The sequence below is a fragment of the Megalops cyprinoides genome, chromosome 11 (genome assembly GCF_013368585.1).
Source record: "Megalops cyprinoides isolate fMegCyp1 chromosome 11, fMegCyp1.pri, whole genome shotgun sequence".
Taxonomy (NCBI): domain Eukaryota; kingdom Metazoa; phylum Chordata; class Actinopteri; order Elopiformes; family Megalopidae; genus Megalops; species Megalops cyprinoides.
Genome location: NC_050593.1, coordinates 30991377 through 31015967, shown reverse-complemented (window position 1 = coordinate 31015967; position 24591 = coordinate 30991377). Strand labels below are relative to the sequence as shown.

The 24591-nt window shown below is 44.0% G+C and overlaps 1 protein-coding gene across 4 annotated transcripts in view; it reads right to left on the bottom strand.

Moving 5' to 3' along the window:
• The window catches only part of kalrna (kalirin RhoGEF kinase a), a 165513-nt gene that overhangs the window by 20988 nt on the left and 119934 nt on the right, over positions 1–24591 (bottom strand). For 2 of the 4 annotated variants that reach the window (XM_036540637.1, XM_036540639.1), the window contains exons 34-39: positions 17338–17584; positions 4060–4352; positions 2955–3095; positions 1815–1910; positions 783–898; positions 446–512 (exon numbers count right to left, since the gene is read on the bottom strand). In XM_036540637.1, the coding sequence (XP_036396530.1) occupies positions 446–512; positions 783–898; positions 1815–1910; positions 2955–3095; positions 4060–4352; positions 17338–17584 (960 nt within the window). Of the gene's footprint in view, positions 1–445; positions 513–782; positions 899–1814; positions 1911–2954; positions 3096–4059; positions 4353–11757; positions 11929–17337; positions 17585–24591 lie in introns of those variants that run through there. The other 2 variants (XM_036540641.1, XM_036540640.1) reach the window with 2 other exon arrangements.

Genomic DNA, 24591 nt, shown 5'->3' with positions numbered 1-24591 from the left:
AATTATGATACAAAATATTGTAAGATGAAACTAAGTGTCACTGCAATGTCTGTGACACTTAATGAAAAAAACAGCAGGAGGTGAGCAAATGCACAGAGGCCACAGCTCATCCGTGCAATTTCAGGTGACCCATGCTTCCCACAGAAAGGAGGCGTTACACAACTAAAATCATTCAAGGACATCAGGGGCAACACTGAGAGCCAGGATATGAGACACGTACAGTTTTTAAGGAGCCTCAAAAACCACCCTCTTTCATGTTCATATTTTACCTGGACATCAATAGGTGGGCCTCACTGCAAAGAAAGCCTGGCAGACACGGTACTTCTGGTACCGGTCAAAGTGCCTGAGCATCTTTTTGTAAATGCATGTACATGAAAGACTAACAGGGAGTGCTTCATTTTTGTTTTCATTCTGTTTATTTATTTTATTATATTTTCAAACTCACCTCCACCACAATGCCCAAATCCTTGACGTAGTCCTTTTCCGTCTGCACAAGTTCGTTAAGAACAAACCTGCAGAAAAAAGAAAAGCAGGGAGGCTGAATTATCAATGCTGCTTACGGAATGTTTCGCCATTCAATGCGTTTGAAAATGAGACCTGACGTCCCTGCTCTGTAATATGCACCCTTCCACAGACAAGCACCATAAGCATCTAATACACCTTAAATCTGCCATGAGGATAAGCCAACAATTTCTTTAAATATCTTTATATTATATATTATACATAGGTATTCTTTAAATATCACTGCACAGAGAACCCGGAAGCAGAGCATGGTGACTTACATGCGCCCGCTTAAGGCTTTGGCCCTCTTCTCCTTGTCAGGGCTTGTGGGCTGCCCTGCAGTCTGGTCAGGTGGACTCGTGACACTGATGCCTTGATATAATCCTGGCTCCAGCGTCTGTCATGGGAGAAGAGACAGCATTGTTTTTCTCAGCTGTGATCTCACACAGTTACGAAAGCACTGTCCTGTTGGCGGCCTCAAGAAATGCTTAGAAGAGCAATCTGCTCTGTTGACTTGGGAATCACAACAACCATGTGCTAGGACTATAAACTCTAAAAGGCATTAAAAGAGATGGTAGAGTTAGATTCTGTTTTCTCTTGTTCTCAAAGCTGAAAGAAATTTGGTTTGTGATATGGATGGAAATTATTAGAAGTATATCGCAGGTGCTGTGTGGAAAACCCCTCAGTGTTTTCCTAAACGCACTCAGATATTTACGGGGGTGTCATTCTCCCCTTGAACTGGAAACCTTTATCTTTAAATAAGATACACAGTGACTCTTCTTCAGTAAACACAATTCTGCACATTTATGTTTACTGTAAATGCAGTCCTGCGTTGCATTGTTTCATGCAATTGGTATAGTGGTCACACAGGTTCAAGGTGAGGTTTCACCATCTATTAGCACCAGGTGAAGGCCGTTTGACCTACAACAGTATGCAATATTAGAAAATGCGTATGTGAAAGACAGAGACGCCGATGTATAATGAAGCAATGTAAAATGATTAGAGTAAACAGTAATACACTACCATCAAAATAAATTTCACAAAAGGACTACTGATGAGAAAATAAAATCACAGTGCATATTTTACAGTACATCGCTATGTCTAGTAAATATGACTACAAGTAGCTATCACTGCTCCTTTCTCACAGTGCATGGTCAATGGCTTTCCGGTTTTAAACTGGAAAAGCTGGAAAAAAAGGGAAATCTGGAAAATTCTCTCTCTACAATGAGGCTGATCAGATGCATTACCCTTGTCTGTCTTACCAGGAGCGTAAACCTGTACTGGCTCTGCCGTTGCTATGACGCCACACTTACCATTTTAGTTTTGACCAATTTTTCTATTGCACTGACAAGCTCGGCGGCACTGGGGACGTCGGCAGCACCCTGCCGAGCGGCTAGCAATGCGGAGGACTGCAAGGCACGGTTTAACAGGACGGGCGTGTTAGCAGGGCGGAGAGAAGGGAATAGGGGAGGAAAGAGACATAGGCAGTCATTAGATAAGCACTCAGGTAAGCGGGAGAAGGAAGGCATAAATCAGAGTCAAGCTTTCAAAGGGAAGGGTTACAAGGAGCCATCACCCAGTTAGGAGAGTGCAAATGTGCTTTCTGGCCAGGCTGCTCCTTAACAGGTGACAGGTAAAAAAAAAAAAAAAAACTAAGAGGTGTGCTGTAGCTGTCAGTGTGTTTTTAGTGGCAATAGGTAAAACATTCCTGGCAAGAGTTCCGGAGCAGGTTGAGCAGGTTTTGGAAGTATTTAACCCCTTGCTTCTGAGTTTCAGTTAACAGACGCAGACCTTAACTCATCGTGACAAATGCCTCTGCAAACAAGCCAAACTGCATTACAAGCGGAGTAGATCCGGAATACATCTCGCAAATGCCTTTGCGCATCACATAATCGATCTGACCACCTGCTGCTACAGCGGACGTTAAATTCCACTAAATCCTTTGTCTCTGTAGAAGTATCTGAGGCAAACGTAAGAGGTGAACTCCAAAAGGGGGTGAAACGGTGTGTTAGGGCAGAGCCCCTCTGCTGGAAGAAGGCCGGGAAAGACAGAACAACGCACAGAGAGAAAATAGAGGATTAATGTGCAGGGACTGGCAAGGCCTTAGGGCAGAGCAGAGGCGGTCTTGCTGCCTCTCATCAGCTAGCAGCGTCGGCCCAACGCTGGCAGGGGAGAGACAGGAGGGCAGCAGGCGACTTCCCACATTATGAACATGTGCTGAATGACACTGCAGATGAAGCCAGACTACCCTGTTCAGAAGCTAGGCATTCTTCGCCAATTCATATGCCTCCTTTGTTAACAGCTGGGAAGGGGGGGGGGGTGGGGGTGGGGGTTGGTACTGAACTCCCTGTCCCCTGAGCAAAACTGACTGTAGGCCAGCGGACAGATTGCTCTGTGATAACCCCGTGACGGGGATAGGGTCCCCTCTTCAGTGACGCGGGGGGTGTGCGTACCTTCTCGTCCTGGGCGGAGGGATCCTTGATGATCTCCATGGGGGGAGGGAGGGGCGTGTGCGACTCGTCCTCGGGCTCCTCCTCTCCTCCGCTCTGCATTCCGGAGGACAGCTTGGAGAGAGGGCCCTCCTTCCGGCCCCGCTGCAGAGGGAAGCGGCAGAGATTAATGCGGCCCATTGTAACCGACCAATCAGACAAAACCGTGAAGTTCACCAGAGGTGCCCCGCATCACAGTAACTTCTTTGTCGCATGGCATTGTGCGCCACGCAGCACAGACCGCCACAGAAAGATCAAACCGCGTGCATCGACCCGGTCCAACTGTTCCCAAATGATTTGGGGGCTTTTGTGGTGATTCTGGCCATTCACAGGATTTTGTGAACAGATCTGCTTAAGATGTGAGAACAAGGGGCCTAGCTGTTCATGTAAATGAAAGGAGAGCAGTAGAGGAGGAGGTACAGAGGAAAACTCTCCCATAAGAATGCAGTCATCTGAAAACGGTGCCATTTTACTCAGCCATCTCACCTATCTGTTGCTAAGGTACAGTATCTGTAACATGAAAGGTGAACATAGTAAGCTTCGAACAATGGAGAAACTGCACTTCATTTATTTCATAAATGGAAAAACCAAGAAAATCAATTTCCTTGGATATATGACAGAGAGATATCTGGCAGTGACACACATCTCATGTTTGATATTTTATGGAAACCTCAAAATGAATTCTGCAGGGTGCTCCTTTCAGAGTGGGCTTGTCAGCAAATCTTTCAAGGTTCAGTTAATGAGATGCCCTCTCCTGCATGATGATTAGGGTTCAAACTTGGGTCAGATAAAATGTAGAATCACACCAGTTTTGAGGGATCAGTTTCCAGGATAAGGGACATGGTTAAAAAACCAGCAGTGATCATGTGTTTGGACAGATACTGATTCAGAGCTTTTAGACTTTTGAGCCCTCACTTCATGACATGCAAAATTAAAATGAAAGCTTGTACAGGGCAGCGGAGTCCGCCCTCCAGGAAACGGTTATCCAGGAGAGGCACGCTACGAAATTCCCTGAAATTCTGCCAGCCGAGACCAGGCGCCACCCCCCCTTCTGCCCCACCCCCCTTACCTCGTCCGCACTCTCATCCTGCGTGGCGGTCTCATTCTCGCCGAAGTTGGGCAGGCCCAGGTCGATGCTCTTGCGGCCGTCCCGCTTCTTGGGCTTGCTGGGGATCTTCTTGACGCCGCTGTCGGCCTTGCCCTGGCTGAGCCGACGCACCGGGCTGGTCAGCCACTTCTTCAGCGTGTTGCCAGAGCGCTTGGGCCCCGGGGAGCTCGTCTGGATGGAGCTCATGGAGGCCTGAGGCTGTAGCGTGGCCACCGACTCAGTCTTTCCCTCCGGCCCGCTGACCGAGTAGCTCTCTGCAACAGAATAAAACATTTTTTTTTTTTTTTTTTTAAATGGGAACTAGGATCGTATAGCCCTCTGTCGTGGAAGAAGCATCAACACCACATTCACAAGGAGTCCACTTTTTCAAACTAGAAACTATGACAAAATATCTCTCTGCCAGGAAACAAACATCAATGCCACATTCACAAGGAGCCCACTTTTTAAAAAAATAGAGGTTCAACAACCGCAAGTGTGCATGCAGAAAATGCCGCTCCCAGGCGGAACTCAAACTGCTGATCGCCGATCCAAACGAGCTTAGTTCTGCTTTGCGGGGAGCAAAGAATAGATTTTGATATTAAAACAAAACAAAAAAACGCAGTACACAGGCAAAAGTTCACCCTCGTGCGTACACCAAGGTTAATCTGGGAAATTGGTCAAACCGGATGAGGAGCTGCAGGGTTTACATTTTGCACCGTGTTGCTCGTGCACGGCCGAGAGGGACAGTTTCCTCACTGACTGAATGAAATTCATCCCAGCTGCATCCCCTCCAGAAAACACATGACCACGGCCGAACTGAAACGAGGTCCTTTAGGACACTCCACAAAGACATGTGCCATCTGAGAGCAAATTATAAGCTATGAATGGACACGTTTGTCCATTCCACTTTCAAAGGCAGTCACATGGCACATCTGCAAACACTGAGCTCAGACAGCAGATTCTGCCCCTTACTTCTTTACAAGCCTTCATTCCATTTGGACATAAATTCTAGAGGAACAACTTCAATGAGAGAGAACCCGGAAGTCAAGGGGCATGCGCAATTAATTAAACCCTACTGAAGTCTATGTACTTCATTAGTTTTCTCTGGTTTTGCTTTTGAATTCTCTCCTTTAGAAAAACGTATTCTTCACCTTTTGCTATAATGGGTCCCATGTATACTAAAGCAGGCATATGACAATGTCTCTTATTTGCTTAGGACAAAGTGCAGGTGAGAGCAAGGTGAAGGCATGCTATGGAATTCAACACCGAAATATTTGCTTGCTTCATTTCTTAATGATACTATTTGAATAGCTTTGGGTTTCTGCACATGCTGTATAAAGTAGTATGGAGTAAAGTATGTCCCAAGAGCTGTCACAACTCCAACAAAACTACTAAACTACATGCTCAAAGGGGTAGTGTTCATTTGTTTTTGTTCTTGGGGGCTGACACTCTGTTTGTAAAGTTCCCACCCATGACTTTCGAAATGCCTTTTAGAAATGGATAAAGCCCTTAACAGTCTATGTGTAGCAAGACTTACAACCTCAGAAACACGTCAGTTTCCCACAGGCTTACACCTCCATATGAGGCACGGTGCTTTCTCAAGATTTGATAGGACACAGTGCAGGAGGGGTGACTGGAGCCCAAATTTCAGTCTACAGAGAACACACAGGAAAAAAAAATCAGAAACAAAATGCTATTTCCTCAGCATCTGTCCAGCCTTCACCAAAAGGAGTTGTGCCATGAACAAACATATAGTTTGTCTGCTGTAGGTCCTCATTTCCAGATTTTTTTTTTCCAGATCTTCCTGAAGAGAAGGCTGGCCCTTTCCACAGAGGAACACCCTAGCATGTATTCTCGAAAGCCAACGCTATTATGAGAAATCAGCCGAAACATCAGCCAGTAAAATTCCTCTGATCCTTTGCTCTGGCACAGGGCACAGGGGTTTCAAAATAAGAGATTTATTACATCAACACAATTGCAGCCTTAATTTTTTGGCAGGGGAATATCAGAACATAGCCGGCAGTGCACAACATAAGCTACAAAGTCAGTTTCACCAGCTCAGAAAGCAGATAAATAGTGAGAGACAAAGAATGCAGCCAAGGGCAGCTCCATTAGGGAAAACGAAAAACCGAGGAACAACATCCAGTCTGCACTATGGAAAACAACAGAGCACACACACACTCGCGCACGCGCGCACGGGCAAACGCACACAATTCGAACATAAATACACCACAGCTTACCGAAATTTTAACTCTCGTAAATGGATTGGACCTGCAGAATGCCATACACGCTTCTGCTGTAGGTGTAGAGAAAGGACACTTCTTGAATTTGATGATTTACAGTTTGGGGCAGCCTGCGGTCGCCGTGACAGTCGATGATGAAAGAGGGTTATAAAAAGTAGTTGAAAAACATGTCAAAGGCAATTAGCATGGGGGTGAGAGTGACATGAAGTCCACCACAGTGTGTCACCAGTACAGTGTTCACACAGTATATAACCACAAGCAGGGGGGTTTGTACAGGACCAAGTTTTAGCCCCACGTTCAATCAATCGAATACATTTAAGCACCTTTTTTGTTTTTTACTTTTTTTTTTTTTTTGGAACATTATAAAAAGTTTTGCTTGCAACTGACAGGAACAAAAAATGAGAATGACTCTGGAAAAATAGTTCCTAACTAAAGCCATTATTCAAATTTAAGAACAAAGCGCCACAGCATTTAGAGTGAGTCCGGGCCTTAGAGTCTGCTCGTTCGCTGAGCTGATTCTGATTTGGTACACAATGGCAGAACCGGCTTCTCTCATTACTCAGACATACTTCTGAGAGGGTCTGCGTCCACACTGCAACTGTAACCGTGCACACTTTGAGCTTTCGTCAAACTGCGCTCACTTAGGAAACAGCAAGCGACTGTTTGGAGTTGAAATTCTTGCATCAGAAAATATAAAAAGGGACTGCAACACTTGCAGGCTTGGTGTTAGCAAGAGGGTCACCATTTGTATTGAATTCACACCTACAGTATGTCTGAGTCAAATAGTCCTCAGTGCAGAAGACAGTTTGACAGAAACAGCAGCGAAAGAGAAATATGCATCGACATGAAGGCTTGCTGCTCATTTTCTCTCTCACCAAAGAGAACACAAAAGATCTCAGTGCTGGGCTGCTGACTGCTGTGTTTTTGGTGGATGAATCATTAAAGGGAAATGACCTTGTACAAAAACGCATGGGACACAGTGGTTAGATATGAACCACTGCAGCATTATCAGAGCAGTGACCAAATTTTCCTGCTCACAGGGGGTAAAGTCAAACTTTCAGCAGCAGACAGAGGGTGGTTAAAGGAACCCTTGCTTTCTGTGGCCCCCTAATAGCGTCTGCTGAGCTGGCTTTCGTGATCAGCACTTCCTCCACACTGCATGTACTGTTATAAACTCATGAAAGGTTCTTGGCTGCTAACAAGAGCACTGCACCACATTGGACCTTTGGACCTCTGTTTGGGTCGGCTTAAAGAGCCCAGATGAGCACAGGTCATTCTGGCTATTTCACAGGACATTACAGAGTATGGAAAACAGGCCTCAACCAGAAGGGTGCGGGTTTGAGTCCCTGCTGGGGCACTTGCATAGTACCCCTGCGGTACTTAACCTGAAATGCTTCTGTAAAAAAAAACAAAAAAAAAAATCGAGTTTTTATAAAAAAAATTAATAATATGCAGAATATTAAGCTGACAAGGCTAATCTGGATAAAGGCATCTACAAAGGCAAGAAAATATACATCTTCATCTAAATCTTCAGAAGCATTAGAATCAGTTTAGGACAGGTGAAACCAGACGTGTTTGGTTGTGTTTGCTACTGCATGGAGCCCATGTTGTGGTAACAGACAAATGACTTGTAAACAGCAGTCTGAGAGGCGGTCGTGGGCTCAGACCTGCTATCGACAGGGGACGGGTGGGCGAGCGTGCGAGTGACGGAGATGGCTCCTCTCCTCTCCCCCGACCATTAGCCCTCACTCCGTATCAGGCTCATCTCGCTGGCTTAATGGCCAGGCGGAGAGACGGCGCGAGGATGATCGTTTCCTCGCTCCCCACACACACTGTACCTGCTGTCCTTCCGTGCTCCACCTGCAAGGCAATCTCTATGCTCAGTGCAATATACTGGCTGCATCACACAGTTGATTTCACCAACAACAAAGGCAGGAATACAAACAGAAGGAGCACTTCCGCTTTTTTGCATGAGTGCACCAATCCGGTCAGTGTAAGAAGGTTCTCCTGTAGTTAAAAAACATTATACTTTTATATATATATATATATATATATATATATATATATATATATAAAACATGTAATTAAATGTAAGGGCTGAAACTGCCAAAGAAATTTAAGCAGAAAGTTTGACATAACGGAATTAAAATTTCATGACATTTTGGTTTAGATGTGTCATCAACTTAAGCCACCACCGGAATGATACTATTTTGACAGTGGTGAGAACAACTGCACATGGTCAACCTTTGCAAGAACACCAGCCGGGAACAAGATTTTTTGCAAAGACTGTAAAATTCAGAAACCTTGGCATAAAGGGTTTCTGAATATCAGTTTTGTCTTTTTTTTCTGATTGAATAACAAGGTATTCACATGCATAATTTTGAGCAAGAATAAACATGTCAAACAAAAGCAGGCTGTTTAATCACTGCAGTGCATATATGCACAGGGTTGACTGAAAGCTGTGACACAAAGCCACTATGATAAGATGACAGGCTGTGGAGTGACCTTGAGTGCGTTTCTAAGAATCTGCTTTGGAATGCCGAGGATAAACACCGGCCATCAACCACCGATCCAACCATTAGGCTGCTCTAAAGAGAGTTCCCGTAATGACTGAGGCTTCCTCTCACTACACCACCATCCACACAATAGCCCCAGAGACTGAGGTTCAGCCAGGGCTGCTGGGAAGTCTCTGTGGAAAAATGAGTTTTTTTTAAGAAGGGTCTCTGGTGGTGAAGGACCCCCAAAACCCCTCTACAAAAAATACATCGTTGCTTCCTTTTGTGGAGCCTCACCTGCTCTTCTTCAAACTTTCATTCTGTTCTGAACTCTGAAAATAACACTATATCTTAAGGGAGAAGCACTACACTTGCTTAAAAGCACCAAAAATAATGTTAATGGTAGTGATAAATACTTGGAATTTTTGGAATTGGATTATTTCCTTCTAACAGGTACACCAACAACCACATCACACTAGAGTAATGCATTAGTATAATAGCAAGAAGCTATCATAATAGCACAAAAATGGGTATAATACCTGCTTTTAGAGCTGAAATATCATTGATTGTTCACACACCGTAGATACTGTACAGCAATGTAATGTAAACTATGCAGTCCCACAGGTTTTGAATGTAGGAATACAACTGCAAAGACATGCTTCCTTCTCATGTTATCACTATGCTGTAAAACATCTGGACATTATGACTTTCAGTTAAATCAAACAGCGGTTACGAGCAGCAAGCTCACAGCCTTCACACCACGTGAACTGGCCCCCAGGGCTATCACAGACACAGGCAGCTCCTACAGCACTCAGGTGATGAAAGGAAGAAGCACTTCCGGCTGGTTAAACGCACCTGATCAACCTGTTCTCTTCAGTCACGCTGGAACCCTCCGGCCTCCCCGTTTCCTGACCACGCACTCCCCCACCTCACAGCAACAGTGCTGAAACTGTTCTCTCAATTTGCATTTGAATTACCGGAATCCTATTTTTCTGAGCACTCACTCTGTACCTGGAACTCTAATAACCCAACTCGGAAGCGTCCCATCTTATTGGACGTGGAACTTTAAGATAAGTTATCTGTACACTCATGCCAGGATTATGGACGGTCCACATAATTACCATCCATCACTTGCGTCTTAGAATTGGTATGTAGGAATTCCTGGCATAACCCTATTGTCCCCATTGTTTTTCTATGAGGCACCAACAGCATTACAGCCTCATTGTGCAATTTATTTCCTCATAGTTCCGCTGGAGTCTCAACAACAAACAATCTTGAAAGATGTTCTGATGTATCATACATATTTTAAAAGCTGTCTCTTTGCCTCATAATGGGACATGGGGGGGGGGGGGGGGGGCGAAGTATGCCAGCCTCCTGCCGATTCAGCAGTTATCTAGGTCTTTACCCCTGTAGTCAAAAAATAACTCAAAAACTGCTTACAAAGAGGCTAAGGTACATTTTATTCGCCTTGTATGATAGCAGTTAAAATGTTTCCCCATTCTCAGTTGCCCATTGCTCACAACATTTCCCCTAACAGTCCTCTTCAAAGACAGGATCCTGTTCAAATCAATGAGATGAAAGGAGATCAGCGGCTGATGCAGTTTCAGAAGCTACAGTATTTGATTATTTTTGCCTTCATTATCAAGAAACTAAGTTAAGGGAAAAAAACAGACTTGCTTGGAGGTGCATGGAGTTCTATAAAAAGTAACAACAGAGCTATACAGTGATATTGCAGCCAGACTGATATTGTGTAGTGTATCTGTTGTACAGTGTAATCACAGCCACGTAATAATATACCAGGACTGCTTACCATTTTTATTTTATTTACAAAGACCGCTGCCCGTTATGCAGAAAAAAACCATCCATTTGTCTTTTATTTAGCTTTCAACAGAGGATCTTTGCCATTAGCATGATGCAGCGGTTGTTGATTTTAAACCTAGCCCACTTCATCTGTGTTTTGCTCTCCGAGGGAGCGATCATTACCACTACTGTCCACCTTATCAGTCACTGCGCAGGAAAGGCTTCCTGGGTTAATAGCTAATGAGCGAGCGGTTTAGGTCACATTAGCGCGGGGCAGAGTGCCACTTCGCCTCTGTCATCTCCCCCCTACCCCCCCGCCCCCCCCAGCCGTGAGGAAGGCAGCCAGCTCTACACACGAACAGAAAGCAAAGGAAGGACGTAAATAAAACAAGAAAAGGAAACGTTTCCCGTTTTGAACGTCGGCGACTCTGAGAGCGTAACACCCCAACACGGCGAAATTCCTCAAGGTTATCACTGAACCAAAGCCAGGAGATAAGAGACACAAAACGCAAAGTATGCTGTTCCCACCCTGGTTTGCTTTGAAATGGCAGAGTTAATTCTCTTCTCCAAATCAAAGGATACAGAACAACTCTGTCCAACGGTGAGACACACAGCAATGAAGTCATGCTACTGCACCAGTTAGCCCATTTCTCACCTGCACCACACAATTAAATTAACTTAGATGCTGATGTATTCAAAAATGCCTCAGATAAGCACACAGTTCCTATACTGGTATATTGATACAAAAGAAAAAGATATACTTTGTCTCAGCCTGGGAATACATTTTTTAATGTTTGTTAACATTACACTACAGTCTGCCTAGTTCACCACTGTAAGCATCAATGCAGATCTAATTTTCATCACATGAAATTACACTTCTCTGACAACCCATTACAAAACAATACACAGAGTCATTGAGCATGGACTGAAACATTTTTTTTCTCTTTTAAAGAAAAGCTCAAGTGTGGAGCAGCACCCACCTCTTCCCACCCACCTTATCACTGTTCTGAAACCTTGACACCATTCCAGAACCTCCACACCCACTACAGAACCTTTTGTGTTCCAGAAGCGTAGCCCCATTCCAGATCACTGGCACTGTTCCTGGAACCCTACAGCCGGTGGAGTGAGCGAAACTTACGCACCTGCCACATTACAGCAGTCACACTTTTCCAGGAGCCAGCCAAAACAGGGGCAGCAGGAACAGCAATTCCTCCCGCTCATCCTGCCCAGACACTCGCATGGCAAAGGGAAAGCCCAGCGGGAAGAAGAATGGGGGGGAGAGGATCCACACGCAGCCCTGACTGCAGTCCAGACCGGCGAATCTCTGCTCTCAAATCCGTCCGCTCCAGTAAGTCAGGGACTGTCTCTACTGAGGGGAGGGGCCATGTGGGAGGCGGGGCCGGGCTCCCCGCACTACTCACTGCCTCCTCACTGAGAGAGCAGTCTGGGGAAAATACAGACTCATGTTACACTACCGTAGACAAAGGCACTGCTGAAAGCAGCCTGCCTGTCTGCCAACTGCTGAGACAGTCACACAGACTTGTAGACAAAGTCCTCTGATGTGTCGAAACACTTCCATGACATATGCCAGGGATATTGGGCTTCAAGTGTAACAGGCTTCTGCTATGGACTGTTGGCTGAATATGTGACAACCCACTTAAAAATTAATTATGTGACACGCTACTTGCATATTGCAAATAATCTATATGAATGACAGGGGCGGGTGTGATGTCATGAAATTACTGCAAAGTTCCTAGAATTTTGCTATTCTCCATCACCAGATTCAAATGAGGTCAAAGGAGCATAGGTTATCTTCTGCTTATCCTCGTATAACACCACCTTCATGTTCAATCCTGCTATTCATTCTATAGATTCACTGCATAAGAAATCACTCCGTTTTGGAATAATAACACGACCAATAATACTTTAAATGTAGTATTTAGCAGCTACTGGATTGTAGTGTAGTATATAGCAGTTTTAACATGTATTCTCTATTTATGTTTGTGTGTGATGACAGTTTTGCACTGCCCACGGATTACTCATGAACAAACTCACATGAACATGATACGATGCACTGTATACATCAGCACTCAGGTAAAACATTGCACACTGTGCCAGCTAAGCAAATAAATAAGTGACTGCAGAGACAGGATGAGCCCGGGACTGGAAGCAGTGCCTGGTATCCAACCGCAACACAGCAGGAGTGACACACCTGAAAGTTAGGCCAGAGCATGGAAACCAGGGTACTGCAGATACCGGTACTGCAGTCCTGCTGCTGCCCCACTTTCCACAGAGGCAGGGGCACTGGCTACGGGCAAGACAATGAAAGTCCTTCATCTACTCCTCCCGTTCCTGCGCGCTCTGCAAGGTCTCTCTCACACAGACATACACACAGACATATACACACACCATCAGACATACACACACAAACACATACACACTAAATACACACGTAGACACAGACAGAAACTCATGCACGCATGTAGACACACACACACACAAACACGCACGCAGACACAAACACACACATAGACACAGAATCATTCAAACATACATCAACAAACACGTAGACACAAATACACACACACGCACATAGAGAGAGAGACACAACCACACAGACACATGCACACACACTCACAGAGACACACATACCCCCGTAGACACAGACAGATACACACACACACACACACACGTGTGCTGCAGTTCACAGAACCATGTCAAGGGGGTCTGCTGGCCTGATGAATGTGCTGTGTTTCAGCAGCAGACACAGAGAGGAGATGAAGGGAAGCAGCAGCTTCATGTCTGACACTTCAGAGCACCTGGTAATACACTGCAGCCAGACTCCCTCCACAGATCCCATTCAGTTCGTCCTGTGACTCACACACATACATCCTGCACTAATTGGCCAGTTAGTGCATCTGAATAAAACCGCCCCATTGGAAACCAAGGGCACGTAACGTGCTGATCTGGCTGGCAAAGAAATGAAATGCTTCAGCATTCTATCACCAAATCTTTACAGTTTCACTGTACTCTCAACCCTTGGGAAGAACCAGTTTTTATACCAAAGAAAAAAATCTTTGTGTTTTCATACTGTGCAGTTTTTTGTAATGTAATCAAAATGAGTATGCCTTCTAAATATACTGCAAAACACAGTTTTTACATGCTAACTGTTTGCTAGCTTATCCATCAGTGCATTTCTGGTCCAGGCTCTCTCTGGGGAAAGATGCACACCTGATATGAAACTGAATAACTTCTGGAACTCTGTTCTGCTTTCCATATTGAGACGCTGTAAATAGGAATTGCCTTTTGATTTGCATTGTGCCGTGTCATTGCGTGGAATATACACCACAAAAGCAAATGAGCTCAAGATAATAACAAACCACACTCTCCACTAAACTAACTCTCACTTCCTTGCCCTGGACCAAGTCTGATAAAGGTATCTTGGTCTCAGCTATAAACAGGTCAATGCATAAACACAGTATTACGACTCTATGTAAGGGGAAATCTAAATGCAAATGATCAGCTTTCAATGACAGTAGGATTGTACAATACGCCCCTGACATCGTAATGACAGTGTAGTGTAGTTTAGATTGGCTAGCATAGTGGTATAGATAGTCTACTGTTGCATAGTCAATCTGTTGTACTGTCGATGGACTAGTTGTGAAAGAACACATTGATGTATCACAACACAGCTGAAATTAATGTTATTTGGTTCAGCGAACTGATATCAGCCCTTGTGAGAGCTGTGTTTTGTGCGTGTGTGCCCTTCCTCACTCTCACATGGGGATTTAAACACACACTGCAGTGAAGACGTAATTCTGAGGGCACTCATTTCTCTGCCTGTAGGTAGGTTTCGGGAGCCCGGGCGCGGGGCGTGCCCGCCCCTGACACAGAAGCGCAGCCTTCAGAGCTCTGCTGAGTTTACACAACGCTCCGCAACAGCATGAGAAAAGGAGGACGGCGCTCTCCATGCACGGCAGCGAGGACGAGAGAAAGGAAATCTTCAGAAGCAGAACTACTTGCAGACTTAAACCCTTCAGTGCAGGAGACTCTGCATTCAGCTGACTGTCAGATGCCTGCTACTTGCAGGTGCCCTTGAATGCGTAGCACTTCTCTTTGGCTCAGCTCTCTCTCTTCACCCCACTATCTAACCAAGCCTTGGTCAGATTTTTTCCATTATGTACCTGGTGTGGCATAACATCACTTTGTTAGTCATTCAAGGTATAGCCGCTTGATTTTTTTCCATAAAGAGTAGATTTAGATTTTTCTTAGACTTTTTTTAGGTTGCCGTATTTACAACCTTCTGTCTGTTTGTGTCATCAGAACTTAACTATACTGTTATAATCAGTTTAGAAAATCAGACACAGCACAGCAACTGGGCTTTACCGCATTTCTATGAGAAATGAAGAGTAAAACTACTTTTAGCAGCACAGACTATTTGCACAAGCTATTGCCATATTCACAAGGAAGTGTTATTTGTTTAATAAGATAACATAGCGAGTGTTGTTTTGAAATGGTCCACACGGTTCACACACTTAAAGTCAAGGAGTGTGAAGTATGAACTGAGATGTAAAAAGAAATCTAAAAGGGGAATGGGTTGTGCTTCACCTTCAAGCTTCAGCTTCAAATGGCAAATATACCAAGGAAGTGAGTAAGGAATGGAACAAGACTAATATTCAAATTTGGAAACTATTATTTTAACTGCTGTTATTTTAGACTTGAAAACATGCTCATTTTATTATAGAGAAAAACTTTTTTCCGACTTTGCAGATGCAGCTCTCCCCACAAACAAATCCCAGTTGTCACTAAGACTCACTGACAACAGGAATCATGTTATTTTTAAACACAGGAAACTGTGTGAAAGAGGAAGCTGAATTAGGCTCACTGTAACAACTTCAAAACACCAACAACCCACTGGCAGCCAATATTTTACAATCCATCTAATTTCTTTCTGCTATAATATACTTTCACTATGGATTATGGGTTCTATTTATGACATAGACATAAAATATTAGATATATCTACGATATGCTGATGCGTAGCCCCTCAATCTATATACACCATGTGCTCACTGATTAATGACAAATTTAAAACGGGATACAACAAGCACCCCCTCCCTTCCAATCATAAAAAACAGGGAATAAACATCGTCTGGTCTAACCAAGAGCATGACAAATTATCACTTTAACCACTGTAATTGCTTACTCATAAATATGTCAAAACTATGAAAAATACTGAAAACACTTCAGAATCATTATTACCCCGCCAGCTGCAATCAATGCATATATGGTTTCTTTGTTTGCTGCACGGACAATGAAACTTCCAAGAAAACAGGGGATTATACATGAAAATTCCCCATTCAACCAAAAACAAATTACATCAGGGAGCTCGCTTTTACACCCAGTTTCATGTTACACATTACCGCAAGGCTGAATGTACCTGCAGTCCCCCCCGGGACCTTCCCAACAAAGTCAACAGAGGCAAAATAAAGCAAGTTCCCTTTCCTCTGTCTGGACACACTGTATTTTCAACAAGGATGACACAGAGGGGACCAAACAGCCCTTTTTCCGTCTCCAAATTGAAACGTTCCGGAGGAGGATGTTTTAAATTGGTAGCCGCAAAACAAAGGGAAATGAGGAGCAGAAGACAAAGGAAGTCCTGCTTCAGAAGAATGAGAGCTCCATCAGCCTCCCGCTGTGAGCGGAGACAATGGCTAGTGATTCTTCCATGAAGGCTTCACTGTACTCACGCCAGCACACTCACAGACAGAACACAACTGAGGTCAGAATCATCAGCACCTCCAAACTGGGTTCTGTCAGAGCCTTTGTAAAAAAAAATTTTAGGAGGGAAAAACACAGGTAAAGGATAAAATCTTTCCCTTATCCTATAGACAGCTATTTAAAACAACAGCGCCCTCCAGAGGATTTGAAGGGGAGGTTTCAGTGTTTACAGCTGAGAAGTAAGAATGACATCACTGGGTGAGAAAGTACTAATAATATTCACGAAGAACCACATAAGAGACATTTGCGTTATTTCCATTACATCAACAATACAGTACACTCATTAAAACAACCGTAAAGTAGCTGTTGATCTTATGTATCCCCCACATAAACAAGGCAGGCACCTCATAACTTTTTGCACACCATACACAGTAACTTACTTATACACACGCAACTCTACCGTGAGGCATAATAAACAAATTCACCAGGTTGATGTTGTGTCACTTATTATGATAGTTCAGCAATAACTTCTACCATTCTGCCCACGGCATAACTTGATGGGCATGAGAAAATATAACATAAAAGCAGCACTGTGGGGTTTCAGAGACACTACAGAGAAACAGTGGCAGAGAAACTCTCACTCACTGGTCTGGGAGTGGTCTGAGCCTGGTCTGACACTGTTGCTCGCTTAAACTGAGTGGATACACTTATGCTCTATTGTGATGGAAATTGCTCTGCGTCTCCGAAATGAATGTAATGTAAGTTCCATTGCTCTTTTCTGAGGACAGTCTTCATGAAAACAGACTCTCAGGAAATTGTGTTGCTGAATGCTGTTATTGGGGTGTGGTGTTCAACACTAATTGGAAAGTGGGGTGCCAGAGTCTAACTGGACAAATGCATGTAATGTAATGTAATGTATTGAGAAAAATAAGCCGCACACTTTAGCAGACTTCCCTGTGTTTCCAACCGCTGGTTGTGCACGAACCCTCGAGCTGTTCTTACCTTTCCCCGCGGGGAAGAAGCTCTCCATCTCCACGCTGCTGCGGGAGTGGGAGATGCAGAGGGCACTGCTGGGCACCAGGCCCTCCTGGGGGGGGCTGCGGTCGGTGGTCCGCACCAGGCACCAGCCGGGCCGGTCGCTCGGCCGCTCCAGCAGCTCCACCGTCTGGCCCGTCTGGATGCTCAGCTCGCTGCTGCAGCCAGCGTTGAAGTCCTGGAGCACCACGGTGAGCTCGCAGCCTCCAGAGAGCTGGGAAGGAGAGAGGGAGAAAGGATGAGTACGAGAGCAAGAGAGAGAGGATGAGTGTGTTTCAGAAGGAGAGAAAGAGAGAGAGAGGGAGAGACAGGGAGAGGGAGAGAGATGATGAGTGTGTTTGAGAGGAAGGGAGGGAGGGAGGGAGAGAGAGAGAGAGAGAGAAAGAGAGAGAGAGAGGATGAGTGTGTTTCAGAGGGAGAGAGGGAGAGGGAGAGAGATGAATGTTTCAGAGGAAGAGAAAGAGAGACAGAGAGAGAACGATCTGGAGATCTGTCAAGTCAAGATGTTTGAACAAGGTGCAATTCACGCCTAAAAATCCCTGTATTTGAATCAAAATGTGCTTCCCTTGCATTTCTCCATGTTTATAAGACAGAGTCACCAGGAACACAAAGCCTTATCTGACAGGAAATGTCAGCTTTGTGACCAATACTGATATGGAAACTCCTCTCCATATTTCTGCCCTATAAAGAAATCCCTGAGGATATTTATAAGGATATTGTATAACAGGACTCTACAGCAGGCGTTTAGAGTCCTTTATTGCCCTGCCAGACAGTTAAAGATATGATATACACGGTTTGATAAAAATAGAAAGAACTCTACTCAATCTGACATGATGGTCTGGTACTACTAAGATCAAACACGTAAGCTTTTATATGACAAAGTCATTTTACACAACACAGAACTAGACAGCAAGCACAGCTGCACCACAAATAAAGCTGACAACTGACCCCAGTACAGCGGCTATGAGTGAGCCAAGTGTCCATAACTTCAGGGGGAGGGACAAAGGCATCTCTGCTGTAAATGAGCTCCCATTTCTCACACTTCATGAGGCTTAAATTGAAAAAATTACCATTTCCATGGGGAGAGTACCAATCCTGATAAATGAGAACAAAGCTTAGGTTACAATGCATTCAAAAATGTGGTGCCTTAATTCTTCTGCAGCTAACCCTTGTTAAAAGGACATTTTTCCATATTTCCCCTGTTGTCACCATGGACTCTCCCACCAAGTGATGAATTCAACACAAGAGGGTTAAGGTGACCCACAGTGATAAAAATGACCCCATTGGTCATGGACGCCTGGGATTACATGAGCCGAATGAGAGAAAACATGTGTCTGAGATGGATTAATGGCACTCATAAATAATCAGGCTCTCACAGATAAGACGTTAATATCCACCAGGCAACGCATATTAATGCTCACTCTGACAGTATCAATATTGCCTTTGCCCAGGGCTAGACCACAGTGAGGTTGTATGTATGAGTTTGTTTCATCGCTCAATTGTTTTAATCTCTGTGACTCCGAGCAAATAAAATGTCTGAAATATGTCAACAGATATTGATATTCCCTTTGCTGTTAGCCACACTGCCAGTCTAAATGAACTCAGGACATCTCCACTCCTGGGTATACGCGTGTCAGCCCATTTAAAATATGTGGGCAAAAAAGCCAGGGCAGGTTTAAGATAACAAGAAAGGAGGGATGGAGAGAAAACTGGAGGTAAACATTAAGTGCCCCACAATACAGGTGCAAACTGTCTGATGCTGCACACTTGATATTCATGACTATCACTACATTACTGTCATTTTTTACACTGTCATTTTAGCAGACACTCTTATCCAGAGCAACATACATTACATTACAATTTTTACATGTTACCCATTTATATAGCTGGATATTTACTGAGGCAATCGTGGGTTAAGTACCTTGCCTGAGGATACCGCAGTGCTCCAGCAGGGAATCGAATCGTCCACCTTTTGGATACAAGCCCTGCATTTTACCAGTTTGCCACACTGCCGCCCCCTTGCCTGTGTGTGTGTTCACAGCAGGAAAAAAGAACTTTAAGGAGGATAATCTCTGCCTCTGGATGGATGGATGCCGTTTGCTGCGAGGTGAAGCGTCTGTTACAGTTTACCATCGTGAATAAGTGCAGTACTGGAGAGTTCTGGGAGCACCGGGAGTTAGCGACCTCTCCACAAACTCTTCAGTCGCCGCGTGAGACAGCATAATGAGCAATGAACAGAGTCCATGAGCTCTCAGCTGTGCTGTTCTGACTGAAAACAGCAGGAGACGACTGGATCCCTGACACTGCACTCACAAAACCAAGAGGAATTACAGTATGCCGTGGGACACAAATGGCTTGGTTCTCCTCCAGGGAGTGCTTCGCCTATGTTTTTTTTTTTTCCACTAGCGATCTCTCACAATGAGAAAGCCATGCCGTTCACAGCCACACCCAGATGAGAAAAATCTCACATTGTTTTGCTTGACGATTACAGGGCTAACGTGATTCCTCTAAATCACATTCCATTATTTATCAGAAGCTCTTATCCAGAGCCACTTACATATTTTACAATTTTTACATGTTGCCCATTTACACAGCTGGATATTTACTGAGGCAATTCTGGGTTAAGTACCTTGACCAAGGGTGCAGCAGCAGTGCCCCAGTGGGGAATTGAACCGGCAGCCTTTTGGTTACTAGCCTGCTCCTTACCACTGTGCTACACTGCCACCCCAGAATGAATGATATAAAATTATATAAAATCTGGGTTATGAATGGGGGTGACCTCATTCCATTCAATAATCAGACCTTGAATACATTCATAACATTTATTCACTGGTTATAAGCCTAATAAAATATTTGGTCTTAATGATTTGAGTGCTTAATCAATCATATAATTCACAGAGGGAATGTCCACAGCAGGAGCTACCAGATGAGAAAGCATGAAACCTTCAACTCATACTACCCGGTTAGACTCTGGCACCCCACTTTCCAATAAGTTTTGAACACCACAGCCCAATAAGTGCATATAGCAACACAATTTCCTGTGAGTCTGCTCTCATGAAGGCTGTCCATAGAAAAGAGCAATGGAACTTACATTACATTAATTTAGCAGGCACTCTTAATCAGAGTGGTTTCCAGCACAACAGAGCATAAGTGTATCCATTCAAGTTGAATGAGCAACAGTGTCAGGATCAGGCTAACAACACTCCCAGGCCAGCAAGTGTGAGCATAACACTATTCAAGACCTTTCTAACGTTAACTTGTGCAACCTGACTAGACAAGGGAAGCCAAGTATACTACCATACATCAGTCACTAAATCACAGAATCCAAACCACATCATGATACTACACGCAAAATAAACAGCAGGTACTACAAACAGTAGGTGATAGGGGGCAGGGATTGAGGTGGAACCCGAAATGCAGTCTAGAGAGGTGAGTGTTCAGTCTGCATCGGAAGATGACCAGAACAACCAAAGGGATTCAGGTTGTTAAATTCACCTGTCATTTCAATCGATTTGTGAGATCATTTATGGCTACCTACTATCTTTACTTGGAATGTAATAATGCAATGGCTAATAAGGATGTAGACCTTTTCAATGAAAGTCTTTCTTCGACTGAGTCTCCCATCTGCATCTCGCACAGACCCAGGTTTCCTGTAGGGTTGACCATAACAGCTCTTCCGCCTACACTGTGGATTTGAACCGGGTTACATATGCTGAGGGCCAGGGGGTCCCAGAGCGCTCATATTCCTGTCAGATGCAGGGGTCTGATGGTGTGAAGGTCGATCCAGGGGTCAGCCCCCATCTGGTCAGAGAAAAAGGGGGCCACATTGACCGTTCACCCCCCCTCTCTCCTCCAGGACACATTAATCCAGACCACCAGGCACGTCTTGGCGGAGCTGAACATCAAAACTTTGAGCTTTTGTTTTTCCTTATTTCCAGCTTTGTTTTCTCACTTTCTGCTAATCTGAACACAAACATGTGGCTCAATTAGGGAGTCTTGCTCGAACAGCACTCCAAACATATTGCCCATTAGCGACGGCTGACCTCGTTTACGAGACGTAAGAAATATAAAAGGGGGAAAAGTACGGCTCATTACTCTTTAATGGACTCTGGAGATGAAAAAAAAAATCATTGAATAAATACATTTATTGAAGTTACATCACCGTCTTCTTCAAGGGGTCATCTTTTAATCAATCAAAAGCTCTGTTCTGAACAGACAGCGGCAGACGAAATGTTTAGAAGATTTCTTCCTCTTCAAAGCAGATGAGTCACTGCATTCAATGGTACGTCTCCAGGGAGACCGCTCCTTCCTCTCCAGCAGAGAGCTCTGCTGTGGTCCTCCCCACTACACTGCTATCAGACTCCCTTGCACAGTACCGCCACCCTGTCTCTCACACTCAATCCACACGCTGCCCTAGCAACCTCTGACCCATCTCCAGAGCAGATAAAGTACACACCCCAGTGTGGAGATGACTCACTGCTGTGGTCCACTGCGGGACCTTGTAGCTGTGCTGGCCAGGCCGGTGTAAAAGATCCAGCAGAGCAAGGCTGGATGAGTTCCACCACACACCGCGCCCAGATTCAAACTTGTGCATCTCATTACAACGCAACGCATTACTCAGCACACCGACTACTGAATGTAAACATCGTTTTACAGAAAGACCCTTCTGAGCATTCCACATCGTTAAAAAGATACGAACCAAGAAAAATACACTTCATACAAACTAAGACTAAAAAAATTTGATGCAGAACAAGAAACAGTTGGAGCGCGAGACTGAAATAATCATGAATATGTATGGAGCAGATGTTTTTAATAAATTGAAATGATCTTCATTCCCAGACAACAGATGGCTAAAGAAACTACAAACACCAAATGAAAACCATGTTAACATTTAAGAGAGGACAAGTGAAATCTTTTAAGCCTGCACAAACATATTAATCCTGTGAGGGAAAGGGAAACGATAAATTCAGTTTATCTGCGCTGGAGGGCAAACACCACAGGAAAGTCCACCCTGAAGCTACAGTTAGTCCGTCAGCATAAATTCAGAACCAACTCCCTCACAAACAAATCCTTCAGCGCTTGCTTCACAATTCACCATTTCAGCCTTCAAGGGGGAATGTCTCAATAAATGTATGCATTGCTGGGGAAAAAAAAAAGTATGTGAAAGCTATTACTAATTGGGTATCTTTTTTTCATGGCTTTGTTTTAAAGGCAGCTCACACCCTCTGATTATTAAAGAAAGGCTCCCAGACCCAGTGGAAATCCCTGACACCTGGCCCTCAGCCAGATTCTGAACTCCGTGAGGCATTTGGTTGGCCGTCCAGTCCCAGCTGTGGAATCCATCACTCCTCCTGGCTCTCACGGCCGAATCCCTCTTCCTGTCCACCTGCTTTCACTTACCGCTTTGACATGATGTCATCCCTGTTAACTCTCTGGGGCCTCAGCTGCGCACACACAACCGTCTCACCCTGTTGCCGCTAGGAACGAAAGGGGCGGAGCATGTGTCATGTGGCTGAAGTGCACTGAGGGTCTAATGTAACCTGCTGTAACCCTTAGTGTGCTTAGTGTGACCTTTCACACGCTTAATGCCTCGACAGGGCGATGTGGAAATTAAAATGTGATTATGCAAAACACCAAATCCACAGGCAAACAGTAATTTTTTTCTAAAATGCTACAAAAATAGTGGTATTTCACCACAATATGAATGACGCTTTTACTAGTAACTTGACTGACCAGTCAATATGTGATATTTATCTCATAAAAATTTGTCATACAAGCAACTTTGCACTCAGATTGACCCACCGACTCCTGTTTCAATGCAGCTACGTCCACAACAAACAATATCCTGTTTCTCCAGGAACGGAAAACCAAAACGAATATTGGAATACCTTCCCTCAGGTGAGCCCTGGGGAGTCACAGAGTAAGTTTAAGGAATCCCAGCATGCATGTGGTATTGCCCAAAGAGGGGATAGCCAATACAGGAGTTTCATCATGAATTTGCTGTAAGATTCTGTCATCCAAAATGGTGAAGCATGGGGAATCATGGACCCAGTGATAAATATGAATTACCTGGAATATAATTCAGCAAGTGTAGTAACATCTGTTTAATAGATAACAATCCCCTTGCTGCTTCTCATTAACTCAAATCCACAGATAAACAAGCCAAGGACATGATATATAGCTGAATCTATACAAATCTGTACTGGCAAAACTGGTAGCAAATAAAACTGATTTGTCTGAAATAGCATTGTAATTAATTACCAAAAGGGATACAGTTAATTTAACAGAAAAAGAGAACACCCTGACAGCAGTTTATGTCCCCCTGTGGAGATTATATTGGTGGATTAAATGCTAATACACAAATCTTCTTTGAATTATGATTTGATATGTATCTATCAATACACACCCTAAATAAAATCTTGTCCTAACAGCAATAAGTTGAAAAAACATTTCTGAACGATAACGATAGTCCAAAGACTACCAAAAGTGCTGATCCCAATGCCAAACTGTCCAGAATAATAACAGCTTATCCAAATGCACTTCAGCGATGTCAGCAGTATCGTCTCCCACACTTAACCAAGGAACAAATTCCAAGGGTGGCCACACATATGGGGAGACACAGAAAACACGCTATTTTAAGCAAAATCTAAGTGTTGATGCAGATCAACAAAAATTACTTGTAGAACATTAAAATCCATCTCTCAGGTTAACACACAAGCAGAAAGCAAACGCTGGCTTGTGTTTTGCAAGTACCATGTACAGCAAGCACACCTGGCTTGTAGCCAAACTGCATCATTATTCCCAGAACATATAGTATTGCATTATTTCAAACTTGGCACTGTTTACAAACACGACAAACCCCTTACAAAAAAAAAGATGAAATTTTTTTAAACAGCCAAATTAAAACAGAACCAAGAAATCCTCATAACATTGTGTTTTGAACATTGTTTTTAAGAAAAAATTTTTAAACAGCTTTAATCACTTTTCTGAAATTTACAATCTCCAGGCATAATGTCTTACTCATTCAGCCTGCGTTTACTGTAAATGCATTCGGGTTACACAATATGACAGAGCTGTTGGAAGCAGGAGATTATAAAGTCTCCAAGTTTCCAGTAAAGTGATGTACTACGGCCAAACAGTCTGCTGTATCCATTCTGCTTCAGTTAAGAGGACTGACATTACTGTCCCTGAGAGTCATAGGAGCTGGCCAAAGATATAATA